At 42.2% G+C, this 23,234-nt stretch overlaps 1 protein-coding gene and 1 long non-coding RNA gene across 9 annotated transcripts in view; one reads left to right on the forward strand and one right to left on the reverse strand.

Annotated features, from left to right (window-relative positions):
* Nucleotides 1–23,234, reverse strand: part of PGBD1 (piggyBac transposable element derived 1) — a 58,965-nt gene that overhangs the window by 6,979 nt on the left and 28,752 nt on the right. For 5 of the 7 annotated variants that reach the window (XM_077885898.1, XM_077885897.1, XM_077885896.1 and 2 more), the window contains 4 exons: nt 17,403–17,875; nt 16,301–16,450; nt 3,190–3,319; nt 2,367–2,463 (listed from right to left, as the gene is read on the reverse strand). In XM_077885898.1, the coding sequence (XP_077742024.1) occupies nt 2,367–2,463; nt 3,190–3,319; nt 16,301–16,450; nt 17,403–17,831 (806 nt within the window). In that variant the 5' untranslated portion in view covers nt 17,832–17,875. Of the gene's footprint in view, nt 1–2,366; nt 2,464–3,189; nt 3,320–16,300; nt 16,451–17,402; nt 17,876–19,485; nt 19,897–23,234 lie in introns of those variants that run through there. The other 2 variants (XM_077885899.1, XM_077885901.1) reach the window with 2 other exon arrangements.
* LOC144306558 (uncharacterized) lies at nt 1,743–18,687 on the forward strand. 2 transcript variants are annotated; one of them, XR_013373630.1, is made up of 3 exons: nt 1,743–3,356; nt 14,617–14,959; nt 15,478–18,687. It is a non-coding gene; the product is annotated as an uncharacterized LOC144306558 (long non-coding RNA). The 2 variants fall into 2 exon arrangements; XR_013373631.1 differs by lacking the exon at nt 1,743–3,356 and adding an exon at nt 11,367–13,892.

Consider the following 23,234-nt stretch of genomic DNA (forward strand, 5'->3'; position numbering starts at 1 on the left):
GAGAGAGAGGCAGACACACAGGCAGAGGGAGAAGCTGGCTCCACACAGGGAGCCCGATATGGGACTCGATCCCAGGACCCAGGATCACACCCTAAGCCAAAGGCAGATGCCCAACTACTGAGCACCCAGGTGTCCCGTTCTCTTTTTCTTTTTTTTTTTTTCTTTTTTTTTTTTTTTTTTAAATTTTTATTTATTTATGATAGTCACACAGAGAGAGAGAGAGAGGCAGAGACACAGGCAGAAGGAGAGGCAGAGACACAGGCAGAGGGAGAAGCAGGCTCCATGCACCGGGAGCCTGACGTGGGATTCGATCCCGGGTCTCCAGGATCGCGCCCTGGGCCAAAGGCAGGCGCTAAACCGCTGCGCCACCCAGGGATCCCCCGTTCTCTTTTTCGAGTGAGTTTTTGTTTTGTCATGCTACCCAGAAGAATAGATGGACAAGGGAACAAAATACTAAAATGTCAACAACCACCCCAGAGAAATATACACTAATCAGAAGAGACCCAAAACCAAAGAGAGAGAGAGAGAGAGAGAGAGAGACTGACTATAAACAGGTGAACAGACCAATACACTGGATCCTGTGTGTATTTTGACCCGTTTGTTAGAAAACTTAGTCCCAAAATTGTAACAAAAGAAAAACTTAGTGTATTTCAATTTTTTGTGGATAAAAGGATAGAAAGGATAGAATGTATCTAAAAGGATAGAATGTAACTGCAAAAATGAAAATTAAGTTTTTTAAAAAAAGGACTACAAACAGAAAGGTGAACAGAACACACCAATACACTATATCCTGAGTGTATTTTGGTCTGTTACTAAAAACTACATCTCAAAATTGTATGGAAAGAAAAATACATATATATGCAAAAACTAAATATATTGAATAGACAGAATGTAACTGTAGAGATGAAAATTTAAAAAAAGGCTTTAACAGAAAAAAAAATAATATGATCAGACAAGTGAGGAGAAAAGAGCCATACACTAATACACTAGATTCTGGGTGTATTTTGATCTGTTAGAAGAAACTGCATCCCAAAGTTGTAAAAAAAAAAAAAAAAAAAAAAAAGACAGACATATATAGAAGATAAAATTAAATATAATGAAAGAGTAGAATATAACAGTAAAAATGAAAATTAAAAAAGATTTAGAAAAAAGTTGATAAAATAAGAATTTGGTTGAAAAAGAAAGTGAAAAAAAATTAATATTAAAAAACTAAAGAATCATGGGGGGAGGCGGAGGGACCCAAACGATGATTTCTATATGCTGTGTTCCCCTAGCACTGGAGTTTTGCAGTTCTCAATGCTTGGTAGTCTTGGACTTAGCTGCATGATCTTACTGATCTTCTGGGAGAGGGGCCTTTTGTGTTGATTGTCAAGTGTCTTTGTCCTGGGGCAGAGCTGCACCACCCTCACCAGGGGGCTAGGCTAAGTAATTTCCAGATTGCTCAATGTGGCTTTTTTTGCTCCCTGAAGGCTTTCCGTGCCACTGTAGAAGATGAGAGTGAAAATGGTGGCCTCCCAATTTCCAGCCTCAGAGCTGAAAGCTCAGGGCCCTACTCCTCAGTGCACCCTCAGGGAAAAGCAGCCAATCACTCTGTCTCCCTGGTCTCTGTCCACATTCTGTGCTCACCCAGCCTGTGACTGAATGTCTTTACCTCAGACACGAGACCCCCGTTTCGAGTTCCCTAACCCTGCAGACTCTTGTGGCCCACTCCCACACCACTCCTCCCTGAGGAGAAGGGGGGTCTCAGGTTCTGCCGCTCGCTGGGGCCCTGATTGGAGAGCAGTCGCGCCGACTGTGCCCCACCCCAGTTCATGGTTTATGGCCACCCTGAGCTGGGAGCCCACTCCCAGACCTGCTGATTGCAGCCAGCTTCCCCTCTTCTAAATCCTGGGAATTCTGTCACACTCAGGCACCCCTGAGCTTCCTGTGGCCCTGAGGATCCTGAGACCACTCTGCCCACCTAGGATTCTGCCCTGTTTTATCACCTGAGTGCCTTTCATCCCTCCACATTCCCTGAACCCTTCACCTAAGCAGACTTCTAAAAGTTCTTATTTTGTGCTGCACTGCTCTGTCACTTTCTGGTAGCTGGAGGCTGGAGGCTCCCACCTCCCGTGGTCTAGCTTCCCATATATCACCTCAGATTCACTTCTCTGCACTTCCTACCTTGCAGAAAGTGGTTGCTTTTCCATTTGTAGAGTTGCAGCTATTTTTTCAGATCTCTGGTTGAGTTTGCAGGTGTTCAGAACGATTTGATAGCTGTCTAACTGAATTCCTGGGATCAGATGAAACTAAGGTCTCCTACTCCTCTGCCATCTTGGACTCCTCCCAGCTGCAGGATTTATTTACGTACAAGCATGGACACTCACCTGCTGGGTATTCCTGAGGCCTCAGCACTGTGCTGCAGTTCTTCAGAAGTTTCTTGCTTTGCATTAAATAATGCATCTTTAGTTACAACTTCTTCAGCTAAAATGATACAATAATTTAAATGTCATTTGTTGTGTGAATTGAGAAAGAAGAAAAAAAATCTCCAGAGTAGGGAGGGAATAGGATTTTTTTCAGTGAGCTCTGTGCCCAATATGGGGCTCAAATTGACAAGATTCTGAGATTGAGTTGTATGCTCTACTGACTGAGCCAGCCAGGTGATTTAATAGGGGAATAGAATTTTCAAATTAAAATAATCATCAGGTGTCCCAGGAGTGCCGTCACAACAGTCCTACAAAATGTGGTATAATATGGGAAGATAATAAAGGTCAGTGAGCTGGGGAGAAGGTCTAACAAGGCAAAGCATATTTAACGAAAATCATACATGGATAATAATTTTCTCAGAGCGTGGGGAGAACTTCATCTGAGATAAAGAAGTGTGTGGGTCTTCCAGACATGAAGAGATGTCTGAACATGACAATTACATGGAAGCTTTTACAGGGAAGAAGATGGGAAGCAAAGGAGTGGTGAGGGGTTCAGGGAATATGGAGGGATGATCAGAGAAGATAACAAGAATCACTAAGCTGAGTGATCTGTGACCAGGAGGGATGCGAAAAGGTAAGGGCTGAGAGAAGTCAGCAGGCAGAGGGCAGAGACGGGGAGGGAGGGCGATGGTGGATAGGGAATGTTGCCTCACAAGGGCCACATCAGAGTTGATGATGGGAAAAGGTGCTCATACACATGGGACCTGCCAGAAGCCGTCCTCACCCACTGGACTGATGTTTGTAACCTTCTCTTGAGCTGAGTTTCTACAGGGGCTCCTGTGAGCCAGACTCCAAGGCGGCCGTTCCTCTGCGACAAGGGCCTGGATGGCTTCTTCCTCCATCTTCAATGATGTCTGAAAAGGCAAAAAGAGGCTCTTAGTCTACACTGTGGTAAGGATGGGGGCTCCGGTTGAAGGGTATGGACTACCCCACCTTCAGTAAAGCAGTGGTACCAGCCCTTTGGCATGGCCTTGCTCTGTCTAGAGGTCTTTGGGAGGATCATCCTCACCGTTCTCCTGGCTGGTGGTGGTTGGCAAGGATCAGTGTTCTCTGGCTTGTAGATGTGTCACTTCAATCTCTCCCTCTGCCTTCACACAGCCTTCTCATAAGACACCACTTACCAGATCTGGGGCCCACGCAGATCCAGGATAATCTCACCTTCATTACATCTACAGAGTTTCTTACAAAATAAGATTGCATTCACAGGTACCTGGAATGTTAGGGCCTCAATATATCTTTCAGGGGGACACAGTTCAAACCACATCATCAACTATATTGTTCTAAAAACACGTACAGGTAACTTTTATTCTCTGTACAACTATTTTCATAAAGATAAAATATTTCTGAAAAATAGAAAGCACCAGGTCTGACAGAATTAAGAACAAATTAGAAGCCAGAAAAAAACACCAAGTAATGAGAGGACTCCACAAGGACCATGTTTTGAGGAAAACTGAATTAGAAACACAGGACTTAATGGAAGATTCAATTATTTTTTAACTAAATGACTAGGAAAATGACTAAACCACTGAGAAATTGAGGGGGAAAACAAAATCCATTTGTGGTGATGTCAAGTTTTGCCCTGGATACACAGAATTAACATTACCATCATAAATGTCAGGTCTGTGCAAGAACACTAAGAATATAAAGCAAGAATCCGGGAGGTCAGGCTCGGGAGACAAAGCAGAGGCCCTCAAAGAGAAAACATGAGGCACTAAGCCTCAAATGAATGGAGGTACTTTCTGAAAAGAAGGGTCTAACTGCCCCTTCCCTGTCCTACTTAAGATGTGGATGTGCCTCTTAAGCTTGGCCCACAATGAGGCAACAGCATGTCATCCACACGAGCCCCTTGCATGAGGCATCCTTGATCTGACACCTGTTACAAGGTGAAGGTAGAGGGGCAGAGGTGCCTAAAAAGCTCCCACAGGTGAGAAGGGCAAGGAGGAGGTGGCCAGAAGGAGGGCTGCTACCTGCCACATTCCCATGAGCTGGGCACCTTGCTCTCCTGGGACCCAGCTGAGTCCTTGCCTCTAGCTGGTCCCTAGGGGAGCAGGCCTTGTGGGGGCACAGCCTGCATAGCCTCTGATGTATATGAAACAGGTCAGAACCAAGACATGCCTCTGACTGACATGGGACACCACAACTGTCCCCATTCTGTCAGGAATCCTACAGTTCTAAAACTTTAGGGTCTATTCACAACTATTCACAAACTCAACTATTCACAAACTCTTCAAGTGCTTTACGGTGATGCACTTTCACATACAGCAAATTTTAAAGTCATAGATGAAAATAAGGAGGAGAAAGAAGCTTGTGCTATAGGAAAACTTAAGCAAAGAGTAGAGCTACTCAACAAAGGGGAGACAGGAAAGAAGAAACGAAACAGGAGTTGACAGAGGAGGTGGCTGTGTGTGGATGAGTGCAGGGTGCTTTCTGGGAAATGAAGACACACACACCCCCACACACACCCATACACACACAAACAAAAAGAAGCAACCTGAAGTGGAAATGCTGGGAATCTACCATGTTGGAAGCTGCTGATTCCAAAAGGACCCACAATAATCGAAACAGGAACAATGACTGCACAGTGCATGCAACTCTTGATCTCAGAAGTTGTCAGTTTGAGCCCCATACTGGGCATAGAGCTCACTGAAAAAAATCCTATTCCCTCCCTACTCTGGAGATTTTTTTTCTTCTTTTCTCAATTCAGGCAACAAATGACAAAAAGTCTGCTTAGGTGAAGGGTTCAGGGAATGTGGAGGGATGAAAGGCACTCAGGTGATAAAACAGGGCAGAATCCTAGGTGGGCAGAGTGGTCTCAGGATCCTCAGGGCCACAGGAAGCTCAGGGGTGCCTGAGTGTGACAGAATTCCCAGGATTTAGAAGAGGGGAAGCTGGCTGCAATCAGCAGGTCTGGGAGTGGGCTCCCAGCTCAGGGTGGCCATAAACCATGAACTGGGGTGGGGCACAGTCGGCGCGACTGCTCTCCAATCAGGGCCCCAGCGAGCGGCAGAACCTGAGACCCCCCTTCTCCTCAGGGAGGAGTGGTGTGGGAGTGGGCCACAAGAGTCTGCAGGGTTAGGGGACTCGAAACGGGGGTCTCGTGTCTGAGATAAAGACATTCAGTCACAGGCTGGGTGAGCACAGAATGTGGACAGAGACCAGGGAGACAGAGTGATTGGCTGCTTTTCCCTGAGGGTGCACTGAGGAGTAGGGCCCTGAGCTTTCAGCTCTGAGGCTGGAAATTGGGAGGCTACCATTTTCACTCTCATCTTCTAGAGTGGCACGGAAAGCCTTCAGGGAGCAAAAAAAGCCACATTGAGCAATCTGGAAATTACTTAGCCTAGCCCCCTGGTGAGGGTGGTGCAGCTCTGCCCCAGGACAAAGACACTTGACAATCAACACAAAAGGCCCCTCTCCCAGAAGATCAGTAAGATCATGCAGCTAAGTCCAAGACTACCAAGCATTGAGAACTGCAAAACTCCAGTGCTAGGGGAACACAGCATATAGAAATCATCGTTTGGGTCCCTCCGCCTCCCCCCATGATTCTTTAGTTCTTTAATATTAATTTTTTTCTCTTTCTTTTTCAACCAAATTCTTATTTTATCAACTTTTTTCTGGACAGATCATCCAAATAGAAAATCAACAAGGAAACAATAACTTTGAATGTCACACTAGATCAGATGGATCTAACAGATATTCAAAACATTTCATACTGGAATGCTTGGGTGGCTCAGCGGTTGGGCGTCTGCCTTCAGCTCAGGGCATGATCCTGGAGTGCCAGGATGGAGTCCCACATCAGGCTCCCTGCATGGAGCCTGCTTCTCCCTCTGCCCGTGTCTCTGCCTCTCTCTCTCTCTCTCATGAATAAATAAATAAAATATTTTTTAAAAATTCATACTAAAACAGCAGAATACACATTCTTTTCAAGTGCACACAAAACATTGTCCAGAATGAATAACTTTTTGGGCCACAAAACAAGTCTTACAAATTCAAAAGACTAAAGCCACTGTCATTTCAATAAACGCAGAAAAAATATTTGACAAAGTACAACATTCATTCATGATACAAACCCCCAACAAAGAAGGTTTATAAAGAGGGAACATACCTCAACCTAATGCTGTATACAAAAAAAATCAAAGCCAACATCATACTCAGTGATGAAAACCTGAGAGCTTTTCCCCTAAGATCAGGAAAAAGACAAGAATTTCTACTCTCACCACTTGTATTCAACATAGTACTAGAAATACAAGCCACAGCAATCAGGACAGAAAATAAAAGGCATCTAAACTCACTATATATTTGCAGATGACATCACACTATACAGAGTCTAAAGACTGCCAGAAACCTATGAGAACTGATAAATGAATTCAGTAAAGCCACTAGGGATGCCTGGGTGGCTCAGTGGTTGAGCATCTGCGTTTGGCTCACGGGGTGATCCTGGATTCCTGGGATCAGAGTCCCACATGGGGCTCTTGCATGGAGCCTGCTTCTCCTTCCTCTGTGTTGTGTCTCTGTCTCTTTCTGCGTCTCTCATGAATAAATAAAATCTTTAAAAAAATAAAAATAAAGCCACAAGATACAAAATCCGTAAACAAAAATCCACTGCATTTCTATACATGCACTTACAACAAAGCAGGAAAAAGAGAAATTAAGAAAACAGTCCCATTTTACAACTACATCAAAAATAATGAAATACCTGGGAACAAACTTAACAAAGGAACTGAAAGACCTGTACTCTGAAAATTATAAAACATGAGGGAAATAAATTGACAATGACACAATCAGAAAGATACTCATCCTCCTCATGTATTGGGAGAAGATTATTATTAAAATATCCCTACTATGCAAAGAAACCTACAGATTTAATGTAATCCCTATCAAAACACCAACAGTATTTTTCACAGAACAAGAATAATCCTAAAATTTCTATGGTACAACAAAGGTTCCCAAATAGCCAAAGCAATCTTCAAGAAGAACAACAAAACTGAAGGTGTGACAATCTCAGATTTCAAGCTACACTCGGTAACTGTAGTAATTAAAACAGTATGGTATGGGCACAAAAATAATAGACACATAGATCATTAGAACAGACTAGAGATCCCAGAAATAAACCCACGATCATATGGTCAATTACTCTTCAACAAAGTAGGAAGAACATGCAATAGGAAAAAGACAGTCTCCTCACAAATGGTGTTGGGAAAACTGTACAGCCACATGGAAAAGAACAAAACTTCAACACTTTCTTATGCCATACAGAAAAATCAACTCCAAATGGATTAGAAACGTTAATGTGAGACCTGACAGCATAAAAATCCTAGATAAGAGAACAGGCAGTAATTTCTCTGATATCCATTCATACCATTTTTCTAGATGTGTCTCCTGAGGCAAGGCCCAAAGGCAAAAATAAACTAAATAAAAAAAAAGCTTCTGCACAGCAAAGGAAACAATCAACAAGGTTAAAAGAAAACCTACTGGGGGCGACTGAGTGGCTCAGTAGGTTAAGTGTCTGCCTTTGACTCAGGACATAATCCTGGGGTCCTGGGATCAAGCCCCACATGGGGCTCCTGCTCAGCGGGGAGTCTGCTTCTCCCCCTCCCTCTGCCCTTTCCCTTGCCCCCTTGCCGGTGCTATCTCTCTCTAATAAATAAAATCTTAAAAAAAAAAAAAAAGACAACTCTAAAGAACAAACTGGTGGTTACAGAGAGGAGGTAGGTGGGGGGATGGGTGAAACAGGTGAAGGGAATTAAGAGTACACTTATCATAATGAACACTGAGTAATATATAGAATCATTGAATCACTATATTGGACCCATGAAACTAATATAACATTGCACGTTGACTATACTAGAGATAAAATTAAACTTTTTAAAGGCACATAAAGTCAGAGGTGCCTGGCTGGTTCAGTTAGTAGAGCATGTAACTTTTTTTTTTTTTTTAAGATTTTATTTATTCATGAGAGATGCAGAGACATAGACAGAGGGAGAAGCAGGCTCCCTGTGGGTAGCCTGAAGCAGGACTCAATCTGGAGACCCTGTGATCACCACCTGAGCCAAAGGCAGATGCTCAGCCACTGAGCCACCCAGGCACCCTCATGCAACTTTTAATCTCAAGGTTGTGAGTTCAGACCTCATGTTGGGCATGGAGCCTCCTTAAAATAAAAATTTTAAAAATAATAAATAGATAAATAAAGACACATAAAGTTAAACAGACATTTGTTGAGTGACTGGACCCTAGGATCACAAACTGAGCCAAAGGCAGATGCTCAACACTGAGCCACCCAGGTGCCTGGTGACCACCAACTTTAAAAAAGACAAGAGAAGAAAAGATCTGAGAAAATCTAAAGAAACCATTAAAAGGGTAAAAAATGGCAATATATATCTATCAATAATTACTTTGAATGTAAATGGACTAAATAAATCCAATCAAAAGACATAGGGTAAGAGGATGGATTAAAAAAACAATATCCATCTATATGCTGCCTACAAGAGACTCATTTCAGACCTAAAGACATCTGCAGATTGAAAGTGAGGTGATGGAGGAACACTTATCATGCAAATAGATGTCAAAGGAAAGCCAGGGTAGCAATACTTCTATTGGACAAAGTAGACTTTAAAACATAGACTGTAACAAGCAACAAAGAGGGGCACTATATAATCAAAAAGAGGAAACTTCAACAAGAAGACATAACATTCATTTATGGATGAATAAAATATTTTAAAAAGAAAGAAAAAAAACTATATGTCAACAAATAAGACAACTTGGAAGAAATGTATTCATTCCTAGAAACATACAAACTACCAAAACAGAATCAAGAAGAAATAGAAAATTTGAACAGACTGATTAACAGCAAGATTAAATAAAGAATCAAGAAACTCCCAACAAATGAAAGTCCAAAACCACATGGCTTCAAAGGCAAATTCTACTGAACATTTATTTTTTTAAAGAGTTTATTTATTTATTTATTCATGAGAGACAGAGGCAGAGACTAAGTAGAGGGAGAAGCAGACCATGCAGAGAGCCCAATGCAGTACTCAATACCGGGACTCCAGGATCACACCCTGAGCCGAAGGCAGACACTCAACCGCTGAGCCACCCACCTAGGCGTCCCTCTACTGAACATTTAAAGAAGAGTTAGGGGACACCTGGGTGGCTCAGTGGTTGAGTGCCTGCCTTCAGCCCAGGGCGTGATCCTGGAGACTGGGGATCGAGTCCTGCATTGGGCTATCTACATGGAGCCTGCTTCTCCCTCTGCCTATGTCTCTGCCTCTGTGTGTATGTCTCTTATGAATAAATAAATAAATCTTTAAAAAATAAAAATTTAAAAAAAAAAGAAGAGTTAGCACCTCTTCTCAAATGATTCCAAAAGGTAGAACAAGGCTTCCAAACTCATTCTATGAGGACAGCATTACCCTGATACCAAAACCAAATAAAGACACTACCAAAAAAGAGAGCTCTAGGGAAATATCTCTGATGAGCACAGATGCAAAAATCTTCAACAAAATATTAGCAAACCAAAGCCAACAATACAGTTTTAAAAATCATGCACCATAATCAGGTGGGATTTATTCCCAGGATGCAAGAGTGGTTCAGTATTCACAAATCCATCAGTGTGATATATCATATCAATAAGAGAAAGGATAAAAACCATATGATCATTTCAAGAGAGGCAGAAAAAAATATCTGACAAAGTACAACATCCATTCATGATATAAACCCTTGACAACGAAGGTTGAGAGAACATACCTCAACATAATAAGGGCCATATATGAAAAACTCACAGCTAACATCAGACTCAATGTGGAAAAACAGAGCTTTTCCACTCAGGTGAGGAATAGGACTAGGATGTCTACTCTCACTTTTGTTTGTTTGTTTCAAAAGAGACTGAGGGGAGGGGAGGAAAGGGGCAGAGAGAGGAAGAGAATCTTAAGCAGGCTCCACTGTGGAGCCTGAATGCAGGGCTCAGTCTCACAACCCTAAGAGAGAGATCATGACCTAAGCCACAATCAGGAGTCAGACATTTAACTGACTGAACCACCCAGGCAACCCTACCCTCACCACTTTTATTTAACATAATACTGGAAGTCCTAGCCATAGCAATCAGACAAGAAAAAGGAATAAAGGATATCCAAACTGCTTAGGAAGCAGTAAAACATTCATATTTGCAGATGACACAATACTATATATACTATATAGAGAAAACCCTAAAGACTCCACTAAGAAACTACTAAAAATGATAAATGAATTCAGTAAGGTCACAGGATACAAAATCAATATGCAAAAATCCACTGCATTCCTGTAAACTAATGATGAAGCAGCAGAAAGAGAAATTAGGAAAACAATCCCTGGGCACTTGGGTGGCTCAGCCCATTAAGCAGCAACCCTCCAAGCTCAGCAGGGAGTCTGCCTGAGGATTCTCTCTCCTTCTCTCTCTGCAGCCTCCCCCTGCTTGCAGACACGTGTGCTCTCTCTCTCTAAAATAAATAAATAAATCTTTTAAAAATCCCATTTAGAATTCCACCAAAAAAAGGAAAAAAAATGAAGTATCTAATAAACTTAACCAAGGAGGTGAAAGACCTGTACTCTGAAAATCATAAAACACTGATGAAAGAAACTGAAGACAACACAAATGAATGACTTCCATGCTCATAGGTTGGAAGAACAAATATAACTGAAATGTCTATACTATCCATAGCAATCTACAGATTTAATGCAATCCCTATCAAAATACCAACAGCATTTTCCAAAGAACTAGAACAAATAATTCTAAAATATGTATGGAACCACAAAAGACCCCCACATAGCAAAATCAGTCTTGAAAAAGAAAAAGTGGGAGGTATCACAATTCCAGATTTCAAGTTATATTACAAAGCTATAGTAATTAAAACATTATGGTACTGGCACAATCAATGGAATAGAATAGAAAGCCCAGAAATAAATGAATGATTATAATCATTGACCAAAGAGTCAAAAATATGCAATGGGAAAAAGTATCTTCAACAAATGGTGTTGGGAAAACTGGACAGCAATATGCAAAAGAGTGAAACCACAACTTTCTTATACCACACACAAAAATAAACTCAAAATGGATTAAATGGGAGACCTGAAATCATAACATTCTAGACAAGAGCACCAGCAGTAATTTCTCTGACATTGGCCATAGCAAAATCTTTCTGGATAGGTCTCCTGAGGCAAAGGGAAAAAAAAAAAACAAAATAAACTATTACAATTACACCAAGATAAAAGCTTCTGCACAACAAAGGAAACAGTCAACTAAAAACAATCTACTGAGTGGGAGAACACATTTGTAAATGGCATATCTGATAAAGGATTAATATCCAAAATATATAAAGAACTTAGGTAGCTCAACACTAACAAATAATTCAATTTTAAAAATGGGTAGAAAACACAAACAGACATTTACACATGGCCAACAGACACACAAAAAGATGCTCAACATCACTTATCATCAGGGAAAAACACATCAAAACCTCAATGACATATCACCTCAGATCTGTCAGAATGGCTAAACCTAAAAACACAAGAAACAAGTATATTGGTAAGGATGTGGAGAAAAAGGAATCTTCCTACACTGTTGGTGGAGATGCAAACTGATGCAGCTACTATGAAAAATAGTATGGCAGTCCCTCAAAAAAAAAAAGAAAGAATTACCATATGATTCAGCAATTGCGCTATTATTTACCCAAAGAAAGTGAAAACACGGACTTGAAAGGATATATGTACCCCTGTGTTTATAGCAGTATTATTTATAATAGCCAAACTAGGGAAACAGTCCAAGTGTCCAGTGATAGATGACTGGATAAAGATGTGGTAGACACACACGCACAATGTAGTATCACTCAGCCATGGAAAGGATGAAATCTTGCCATTTGCAACAACATGTATAATGCTAAGTGAAATAAGTCAGAGAAAGACAAACACCATATGATTCCACTTATACGTAGAATTTTAAAAACAAAAGGGAAAACAGAGACAAACCAAAACAGACTCTTAACTACATAGAACAGATAGATGGTTAGTAGAGGGGAAGTGGATTGGGGGTGATGGGTGAAATAGGTGAACAGGATTAAAAGTACACTTATCTTGGTGAACACTGACTCAGTGTTCAATATAGGAAACTGCTGAATCACTATTAGATACGTCAAACTAATAGAATACTGTAATGTTAACTACATTGGAATTAAAAGAAAATATAAAGAACTGACTTACAGGTGCAGCTGTGTGATCTTGGGCCTGCCAGTCTTGCTAAGCCTCCAATTCCTTATCTGTGCAATGGGGAGAACATAGTCCCTTTACAGAGTTCATGAAGATCCAATGAGATAATGAACACAAAAGCCCTCTATAAACTGCAAGACCCCCCATGAGGGAATGTATTATTATATTTTAAGATTGGCTTAATACCAGATACACAAAATTACTAAAATGAAGAGGATTTGATCATTCTAACGCAAAATATATCCAAGACTATGGCATCACTTTTTTTTTTTCTCCAGACACAATGGATCCTCATAGAACTTTTTTGTTTCTGTTATTTGGGATCTAGAGAAACCAGAGTTTGCTGGAAAAAGAGACTCATCCCTGATAACTATTAACTGCCTGACCTCCCCCAGAACACATACATGCCAAACCTCTCACTTGAAAAATTACAATGTAAAACAGACCTGCTGACAGAGAAAGGGCTGAGTTGAGAATGGGGAGGATGGGACAGAAAATGGAAGCAGGAAAAGATAAAATGCAAGGAAAGAGCAAACACAGTGGAAGATGTGAGACTGCAAAGGTCAGATCAGACTTTGTGTCTGCTTATCATCTTCCTGAGGTGGAAGAGCATTAAGGTTAAGCCTGAGAAAGAGGCAGAAGAATGTTTTCACATATAGGAAAGTTCATTACAAACACCACACTGATCTACTGCTCTACATCTCTGTTAAAGACACAACAGGAGTACTGAATACAGGGTTATGTTGCAATTCAGATGATATCTTAAGGTCCCTTCTACTTCTCCATCAACATATCCAAACACTCAACAATGTGTCTGACAATAAAATTCTATCAAAACCGAGCAATAAGAAACTGGGAAAAATAAAGTTCTCAAGAGTTTTCATTTAAATCTAGTGTTCTATGACAGGTAGGAATGCCCCTCCACAAACACACCCAAATGTGTGCATGTGCACACACATGCTATAACTGCTTGTAAATCCTATTTTTGATTAAAAAATAAGGCTTCCATGGCACCCAACTATTTTTTTAAGATTTTATTTATTTATTTGAGAAAGAGAGAGAGAGAGTGAGAGTATGAACAGAGGGAGAAGCAGACTCTTCACAGAGCAGGGAGCCTGACTTGGGCTCAATCCCAGGACCCCAGGATCATGACGTGAGCTGAAGGTCACCTGCTGCTCAACTGACTGAGCCACCCAGGTATCCCACCCAACTTTTTTAAGGTTTTTTGTTTTGTTTTGTTTTGTTATTTTTTTTTTTGAGAGGGAGAGAGAGAGAAAGCATAAGGTGGGGGGTTGCGGGTGGAGAGATGCAGACTGCCTGCTGAGCAGTGAGCCTGACACGGGCTCAGCAGAGGCCTGAGATCATGGCCTGAACCAAAAGAAGACACTCAACCAACTGAGCCACCCAGGCATCCAGCACCCAACTTTTTTTTTTTTTTTTAAGATTTTATTTATGTATTCATGAGAGACACAGAGAGAGAGGGGCAGAGACACAGGCAGAGGGAGAAGCAGGCCCCATGCAGGAAGCCTGATGTGGGACTCCACCCCGGGTCTTCAGGATCACACCCTGGGCTGAAGGCGGCGCTAAACCGATGAGCCACCCAGGCTGCCCCAGCACCCAACTTTTTAGCAAGAGTCCAAACTTTAACAACCCTGCAAGATGTTTCCACGTAATCTCCCTATTTCTTCCCACACTCTTCGCCAAACAAACCTTACTCTTTAGCCATGCTGGTTGACTTGCTATTCCTTAAAAATACCAGCAAGGAGGGATACCAATAGCCTGGGAAATTGGTCTTTAGTTCATGTGGTCTCAGGTAACCTGGATAAATGTGCTGAGATTATAAGTGGTAGGTAGATCTTTAGCTAGAGTCTAAAGGTCTAAATCCTAGCTAAAAGGATATACTTTTTTTTTTTTTTTAAAGCCCTTGAAAATGACAAGACCTGCTTCCTGAGGGCCCAGAGAGCATTCTCATCCTGTTCGCACACTTCACAGCAGTGGTGCCTCCCTGTGAGGACACAGAAAACCGCAAGAGGCCGTCACTCTGCCCAGAATGCCCCTGGGGTCCAGTTCTATGAGCCATCTCACACAGCTTTTAAGCATTCACTTAACATGAGAGAATCTTACGTCTTATGACCACTGCTATCTTTTAGTCAATTATCATCCTCACCATTCTGACAACTGCCTACTTCCATTCATTACCTTCCCATCTCCAGTCGAAATGAAATGAAATCACTTGGAGCAGATGGGTGCTCATCGTCTCATAGGTAAGTAGGAATGTCTGCCCACTGTGGGGCTCCCTACCTCCTCTCAACTTCTTCACATAAAATTCTGGGGCTTTATGTAATGCTGGCTTTTCATAGCTGAAGAAATATGATAGAACCATTAGCCATGTCAGTAGGTAAATATCAAGTCCTATTTATGCTACATTATATGGGTAAACACCATAAGTAATGCAAGCCCTATACATTTTATCTCACTCTAGTGATTTTATTTCATGAATCATTTATTCTCCACTTATTGTCAAAATATCAATATTCACAGATCACCAATGTGGTAACTGATAAACCATGAATGACTGGGGTATATCATGAACCCTCTGAAATCATACACATAATTTTGAATGTACCCACATTTTCCAGGGAAAAGAGTCAAGTTTTCAACAACTTCTGGGGAAAAACCTGTAGCACCTCTCACCAGAGGTTAAAAAACACCACACTGTGGAGTTCTAAGTTTTTCTCTTTGAACTTTCTGTGTACTTTTTCTGTTCTCAATCCATCTGCAGACCACAGATTTTGTATTCACTGCATGGCTTATCCCATTGCCAGAGGCCCGCACAGAGCTGAACAATAACCAATAACCACCAGCAGGGGTGGTTTACCTGGAGGTAAAGACTGGAGATGGAAAGTGGGGAAGCTCTGCACATAGGAGACTGCACTCGAAACAGAAAAGAGAGAACCTGCTTAAGCCCAAAGCTGCACTTAAAATGGTCCAAGAGGGGATCCCTGGGTGGCTCAGTGGTTTGGCGCCTGTCTTTGGCCCAGGGCGCAGTCCTGGAGACCCTGGATCGTGTCCCACGTCAGGCTCCCGGCATGGAGCCTGATTGTCCCTCTGCCTGTGTCTCTGCCTCTCTCTCTCTCTCTCTCTCTCTCATGAATAAATAAAACTTAAATAAATAAATAAAATAAAATGGTCCAAGATTAGAGGCAGGGAGGATACTGAAGAAATGTTACTAAGGGAAAAAGGTAAATCTGGAAGGCTACCATCCAAACAGGTATAGAATTAGATATGTAGAGCAGAGGTATATAGCAGAGACACTTCTGGTCAGAAGGTCAGGTGACATGAATTCTAGATGTTGCTATGTCTGTTGAACCTGGACAACTCATTAAACAACCTGAGTTTGGTTTTCCCAACTATTGGGAAGGGTATCGGACAAGAAGATTTTAGGATTCCAACATTTTACAATTCCAAATGTCCTTAGAAGCTTGCTTAGATACAGGGTTAGACTAAAATATACATATAAAAACTCGAGGACACAGATAAACAAACACCAGTCAGCGTCTGCTCCCAACATCCACACTAAACACCGACTGGCGCTCACCACTTACTTCTTCAGGGTTTTCTTGGCAGAGTTCAGGAAGTTCACATTTCAAGGGGGGTTTCCTGGGCAGGAGCTGGAGACTCTGACACTCCAAAGAGGCTCCTTGATCATCTGTCACCAGTGGGTACAGGCCCTGTCCCTGAGTATAGATAGACGCCTAGAGACAAAAGATTCGAATACCTTGAAGAGGCACCCTGATAGGACCCAGACTGAACAGCAGTTAGGGACAACTCCCAGGGAACACCAGACGAGCCCCATTTTATCTTTGAGAGAAGCAGCAAGTAAGACAGAGGAGCAACACAGAGAAATTCATCCATTTGATAAACAAGAACTGCACACCTACTAAGACTCAGACTTTGTGCTACATTCTGAGGATATCGTGGCAAACAAGAAACAAGGCAAAGAATCCCTGCCCAGAAAACAGAACAAACCCAAGTGGATGCTTACACTAGTAGATGGGACTTTAATGAGGACCAGGGTGTGTTACACTATTTCAAAACATCTTCCAAGAATTACTTGTTAATTACAAAGGGAAAACAGTAACTTTATAATACAGAAATCCAAGAGATACCACCTTAACCTCATCAGTAACAGGACAACCCATCACCATGGGCCTCCTGATGTGATGCACTTATCATGACAAAATAAAGACAAACCCAAATTTATGGGCATTCTGTAAAAAAACTGGTTTTGTATTCTTCAAAAATATCAATCTTATGACAGACAAAGAAAGACCAAGAACTGTTCCAGATTCAAGGAAACTAAAGAAGAGGCAACTAAAATGCAACATGTGAGGCTGGACTGTATCCTGGATCAGGGTAAAATTGGCAAAAAAAAAACCACTGCTGGGATGATACGGCAAAATGTGAACAAGGACTACTGTGTATATGATAGTATCATAACAATTTTAATTTCCTAAAATGAAATCTTTGTATTCTGGTTATACAAAAGAATGCCCTTGTTCCTCAGAGGAGGCACATGAGGATACAATGGTTACAACTAGTGAATCTGGGTGAAGAGGATACAGGAGTTCTCTATAAGATACTTCTGTAAGTTATAAATCATTTAAAAATAGTAACTTAAAAATTAACAGACAAGTGTTCCCCAACCTGCTGTCCTGGGTCTCCTGTGTCTTTCTGTAGATTCTCCAGCATAGTCACGACATCCTTCCTGCTCTCCAGATGACAGGCCTGCACCCGGGCCTGGAGCTCTTTGGGCAGGATGGTCAGGAACTGCTCCAACACGAGCAGCTCCAGGATCTCCTCCTTGCTGTGGGTCTCAGGCCGCAGCCACTGATGGCAAAGTTCTTGGAGTTGGGCCAGAGCCTCTCGGGGTCCTGTTACCTCCTGGTAGCAGAACTGCCGGAAGCGCAGGCGGCAAAGTTCCCGAGTGTCGCAGCTGCTTTCCTGGAAGCTGCACATCTGCTCCCAGGTGGGGTCTTCCTCCTTCACTTTCACAAGGCTGTCTCCATTTTCAGAGGTGGGGCCTGGCAAAGCTTCATCCATGCTGAGCTTTAAGGCTTCAAGGAAAAGGCTCATTTAGCCCACTTTTGCACTTCAGAAATGTTTTTCCAAATGTACATCTAAGGAATAAGAATGGATGTAAGTTACATGTAAGTTACAAGAGCTTCAAAATTCTATGAAACCTATTTTTGTTCCTATTGTACTTTTGTTCCTATTGTACCTCTCACTCAGAGCCTCTCACTCAGAGCCGGCTTGCCTATGTTACCAGTGAGATTAATCAGAAATATATCTTGAATCCTAAAGGGGTTGAGCCAGGAGGTGATGGATGTAAGTAAAGGATGTGAGGGAAACAGGGTTAACAGTAAGAATGCCTGAGCAGCCTACACTTCAGCTGGAGAGAAATAATTGTATTCAGTGCAGAGCTATAACATACTTTTTCACCTGTGTACTTCTCACAGAATATTCCACCTTAAAAGCAGGGAAGGTTTCCAGTCTCCTGTCCCCTAAAAGTTCTTATGATGAGATTTCATCACTCCTTTCATCAAGAGGTGGAGTCTATTTCTCCTTCCCTTGAATCTGTGCTGGCCTATGACTTGCTTTAGCCAAGAAAATATGGCAGAAATGGCTCTGCAAGAGGAAGTGAACACTGCTATGAGCCTGCCATGCTGTGAGAAAGCCCAAGCTGGCCATGCAGAGGTCATGTGGATTGGAATCCAGGTGCCCCAACTGAAATCCAGCAGCATCTAACTCCCAGCTGATAGCAACCATAGGTAACTCCAGCAGTAGAAATCCTCAGTCAACCAACAGAATCATGAAAAATAATTTCAATATGTTTTACAGCACTAAGTTTGGGGTTTCGATTTATTACATTTTTAATGTAAGAATAGGTAATTGAAATACATGCTTCGTGTTCTTTTTCTCTCCCTCCTTACTATCTCCTTTTGTGTTCTCATTAATCACAATTTCAGCGTATCTCTATTCCGAGAACACTCAAATCTGGCTGACTCCAGCTAACCTTTACATTCCTGACTCAGATCTTAAAATGCCAGTAGGATGCCTTCCAGTTTCCAGCTTCTCCTGGTCGTAATTTCAACACATCCCAAACTGAAATCCAAGTCCCTCAAAGCTGTCCTCACTGCTCTCCCCATTCCATTGGCATCACCACCATCGCCCCAGGCTGAAAACCAGTCTCTACACATTGAGTCCAGCAGATCCTTCCTCGGAAGCACCTGGTGCTGCCATCCCCTCCCCTTTCATTCTCCTATTACCTTTACTTACATTCACGACTACAATAATGTCCTGACCTTCGCCGGGTTTTTACTGGTTTTTACTGGTTTGTCTGCCATTCGGTGAACATTTGAGCACGTCATTATTTTCCTGGCAAAACGCTAATCCCGGAATAAAAGACACAGCCTCTACCTCCTGGAAAGCCATGGTCTTCGCAAACTCAAGTCACCGCTGACTGCTCGGGCTTTTCCTAGCCACCTCGTCCTCCACGGCCAGGACTGCCCTTCTAGGGAGGCACATTTCCCAAGTCACGGTGCATACGCCATCCTACAACTCCTGTCCGGACGAAGGAAACTCCTTTGTGCTCCAGACTATTCGTGGGAGAGCGAGCCCGACCCTCAGCGCCCACCGGGTCCTTCTCCGGCTCTCGCCGCCCCCCCCTCCCGTGCCCACCCCGGGGGCAGAGGCCCCGTCCCCACAGCCCCAGCGAGCCCGCCCCCACCTGGCGTCCAGGCAGCAGGGCCGTCCGAGTCACCGAGGGGCACCTGCGCCCCCGAGGCACCCCGCAGGCGCCGGATACCAGCACGTCCTCCTGCTCTTCAGCGGAGGAAACAGCTCAAGGATGTTGCTCAGCAAAGACGCGGCTCTCCCGACCGCACAGGCTCCCGAAGCCGCAGAGCCCGACCCGCCGGCAGCCGAGCGGGGCTTTTGTAGGAACGCGGTCCCGCCTCTCTAGGATCCCGCCGCCACCACCCCGCGCAGGCGCGGCGCGAAGCCCAGAGCGCGCCGCTCGTCTCCGTGGGCCCTTTCCATCAGCAACGGGATGGCAAAGCCGAGACCCTTTTGTGAGGCTCCTCTCGGGCTTCTGGTTAGACGATGAAGGAACAAGTACAATATGGCAAGCAGCACAAATTCCTAAAATTTAAATATGCAGGTGATCTATTCCCAATAAAAATTCAATTTGCATAGAGACCATGAAATGAAGAATGCCCCATCCCTAAAGTTAACCATTGTTAATATCGTGTATGGGTTTCCCAGCACACTATCAGCCACGTGGTAGCACCCAATCAATCAACGTTTGTTTACTGAACGTTTATGGGATCACAACATGAATTTGCATCTCAGCCTTTTCTGTTACCTTGGAGATCTTTCCATACGAATTTATTTAACAGCCTAATAGTTTTCCATTGTATGGATGCACCACAGTTTACTCAACTATCCTACTGTTTTATAGTACACGTGTACACATATATATGTGTATATGCGCACATATATATATACACATACACTAAGTAATGCTGCAGAGAACATTTAATAGCTTTACATGCTCTTATAACTCCAGGTTAACTACTACACATTAGAATTGATCTGTCAAAGAGCATGTGCGTTTAAAATTTTATATACAGAACCCCTATTTTGAAGGGCAGTGCTGTTTAAAAGCAGAAGAATCTAAGAGAAAAATCCAGAAAAAAATGTAAGTATGGCTGTTCACAAAATCAGAATTATAAATGACCAATTAACATCCAAGAGACCAACGCTGACAGCAAAAATATTCTTTAAAAACCGCTTAAAATACTTATTTTGTATCCACCAGAATGTCATATATGCAAAAGGATAATTCCCAGGTTTGATGTAGGCATGGGAAAATGGGCATTTTCAGACTAACAGAAGGTACAGATTAGTATAACCATCCTGGAAGGCAATCTGGAAAATGAATCAAAAAGCCTTAGAAAAATGTGCCTACCTCTTTGTCTCATTAATTTTAGTCACAGGAATTGAATGAAGGAAAATTCTACAAAGTGAGCAAAGCTGTATGTCCAAGGATGTTCACTGAAATACTGTTTATGGTGACAAACTATAAACTAAAATGACTAATGGTAGAAACATGTACCACAGAATGTTTAGCGACCTTTCTTAGAAATTGTCTTCAATGAAGACTTTTAGTTATCTGGGTGTCTTAATCAGGGCTTTCTTTTATTCGCTGGCAAGGAAACAAGGGCATTTCTTGGACTCCCAGGACCCACTGGGAATATAGTGGACCTCAGGAGAGGAGGGTCAGAGTCACTTCTCCACAGTCTCTGAGTCTTCATTCTTTTACTTCTCACTGGGCTGGTTTGTTTCTATTTGGTTTTCATAAGACCACAAAAATGGTTCCAGCTCTAGATTAGTTTCTTGTTCAAATGCCTAACGAAGACCAAACAGAATCTGTGATCCAGTATGAAACTTCTGGGGGTATCCAAATGACCAAGCCTGGCTAAGAGGTCCCCCACCCTGGTCTAATGCTCAGTGGTCAGAGAAGGGTCACATGGCAAGCTGCCCACTCAGGATCGTGGCAGAAATGATAGAATGGACTGGGCAGACAGGCAAATTGTCCTTTTCTTTTACAAATCAAAACTGTTAATGATATGAAGTCCACTGAGAAAAGTGAAGTGTTTCTATGCATAAAAAAGATCAGTATCTCAGAATACATTAAGAGATTATGTCTAGACCACGCAGCAGGATGATTTAGTTTTTTTTTTTTTTTTACATGTTTTCAGGTCTTTACAAAGTATATGAATTTCTATAATAAATATAATGGGCAATTATATATTAAAATTAAGCAGAAATTATCAGTACTAATCACGATTCATTTGATTGTCATATATATACATGTATGCACGAATGTATACATGCATACATGCATGTATATACATGCATATACATACATACACTAAACAATGATTATTTTTGACAGGTGAAAATTAGGATGCTTTATTTTTTCCTTTCCTGTTTCTCCATACTACATGAATTAACGGCACATTTACTAATAACTGTATCAGTTTTTTAAACAGGAGTGAGCAGGAAATGTTCTTTTTTGAACATTACAGGATACTATCCCAACAGAAAAGCTGATCAGTAGAAGATACTTCACAATACAGCTCATCCTTTCTGGGCTGCTATCCTCTGAATAGACTTACAGCTTTCCTTTTAGGGCACCTAACAAGTGTTGCATTGCAAGCAAAACCTTCAAGATCTGTTATAACATTTGCCCTTTGTTCAATGTTTCTATAATCTTTGAGAAATAGAGAAGAAAAGCACATTATCAAAATATACCTATATCCAGGGGTGCCTGGTTGGCTGTCGGTTAAGAGCCCGGCTCCTAGTTTTGGCTCAGGTGATGATCTCAGGGTTCTGGAATCCAACCCTGAGTTGGGCTCTGCGCTGGGTGTGGGGCCTGCTTGAGATTCTCTTCCCCCTCTCCCTTTACCCCTCCCTGCCCCCATGCTCTCTCAAAAAAAATTTAAAATATTCCTGTATCCAACATATATGTTCAAGTGGTTATGAGTGCGCCCCCAGGGCACCGATGAGAAGACAATTTCCTTTGGGACTGTGAGAGGGAGTAGGCTAGTTAAGGTGTCCATGAATTTAGAACACTTATAATGTGTGTACTATAGAATCATCACAAAGAAAGCTAAATTTTCCAGTTATTGAAGGGTATGTCATTCTTCATGCTTTGACTCTTGTCATTGTCATTTATTTTTCATGAGAAAAATAAAGACATTCTGTTCTTTCCTTCTTAAATGGAACAGAATCAAACAGATTTAAACTATGACTCAGAGCTGAATGATAGGTACTGACTTCAGCACAGCCATCAAAACACTTGGGGGAAAATCTTCAGTACCAACTTAATTTTATCCATCAAGGCAGAATAAAAGAAACACAGCTTTATGACCCCGTAAGGAATGGAATATGACTGTTCCATGAAATTCTTTAGTGTCTCAAAAAGTTGCTCTGCCTCTACAGATTTGGTCCTCCTCCAGGAAACAGTATTTTTTTTATTTTTATTTTTTATTTTTATTTTTTTTTTAAATTTATTTATGATAGTCACAGAGAGACAGAGAGAGAGAGGCAGAGACATAGGCAGAGGGAGAAGCAGGCTCCATGCACCGGGAGCCTGATGTGGGATTCGATCCCGGGTCTCCAGGATCATGCCCTGGGCCAAAGGCAGGCGCCAAACCGCTGCGCCACCCAGGGATCCCCAGGAAACAGTATTAACTGTGGCACCTGGTCATCCTGCACGCAGCCATACACAGGTGGAACGAAATGGATCAAAGACTGCAAAGTGGCTGTTCCAGCCTTCATGCTCCCCTTTCTTCTTAGTGACAGAAGCTTAGTTTTCAGCGATTCACTCTGCAAACCGGAACAAGACACTCTCCAGACTCTCTTTCCTAAGTTTTGGCCTGCAATCTATGCTGAAGTGACTTCTGGGAG

Source organism: Canis aureus, chromosome 37 (assembly GCF_053574225.1).
Source record: "Canis aureus isolate CA01 chromosome 37, VMU_Caureus_v.1.0, whole genome shotgun sequence".
NCBI lineage: Eukaryota > Metazoa > Chordata > Mammalia > Carnivora > Canidae > Canis > Canis aureus.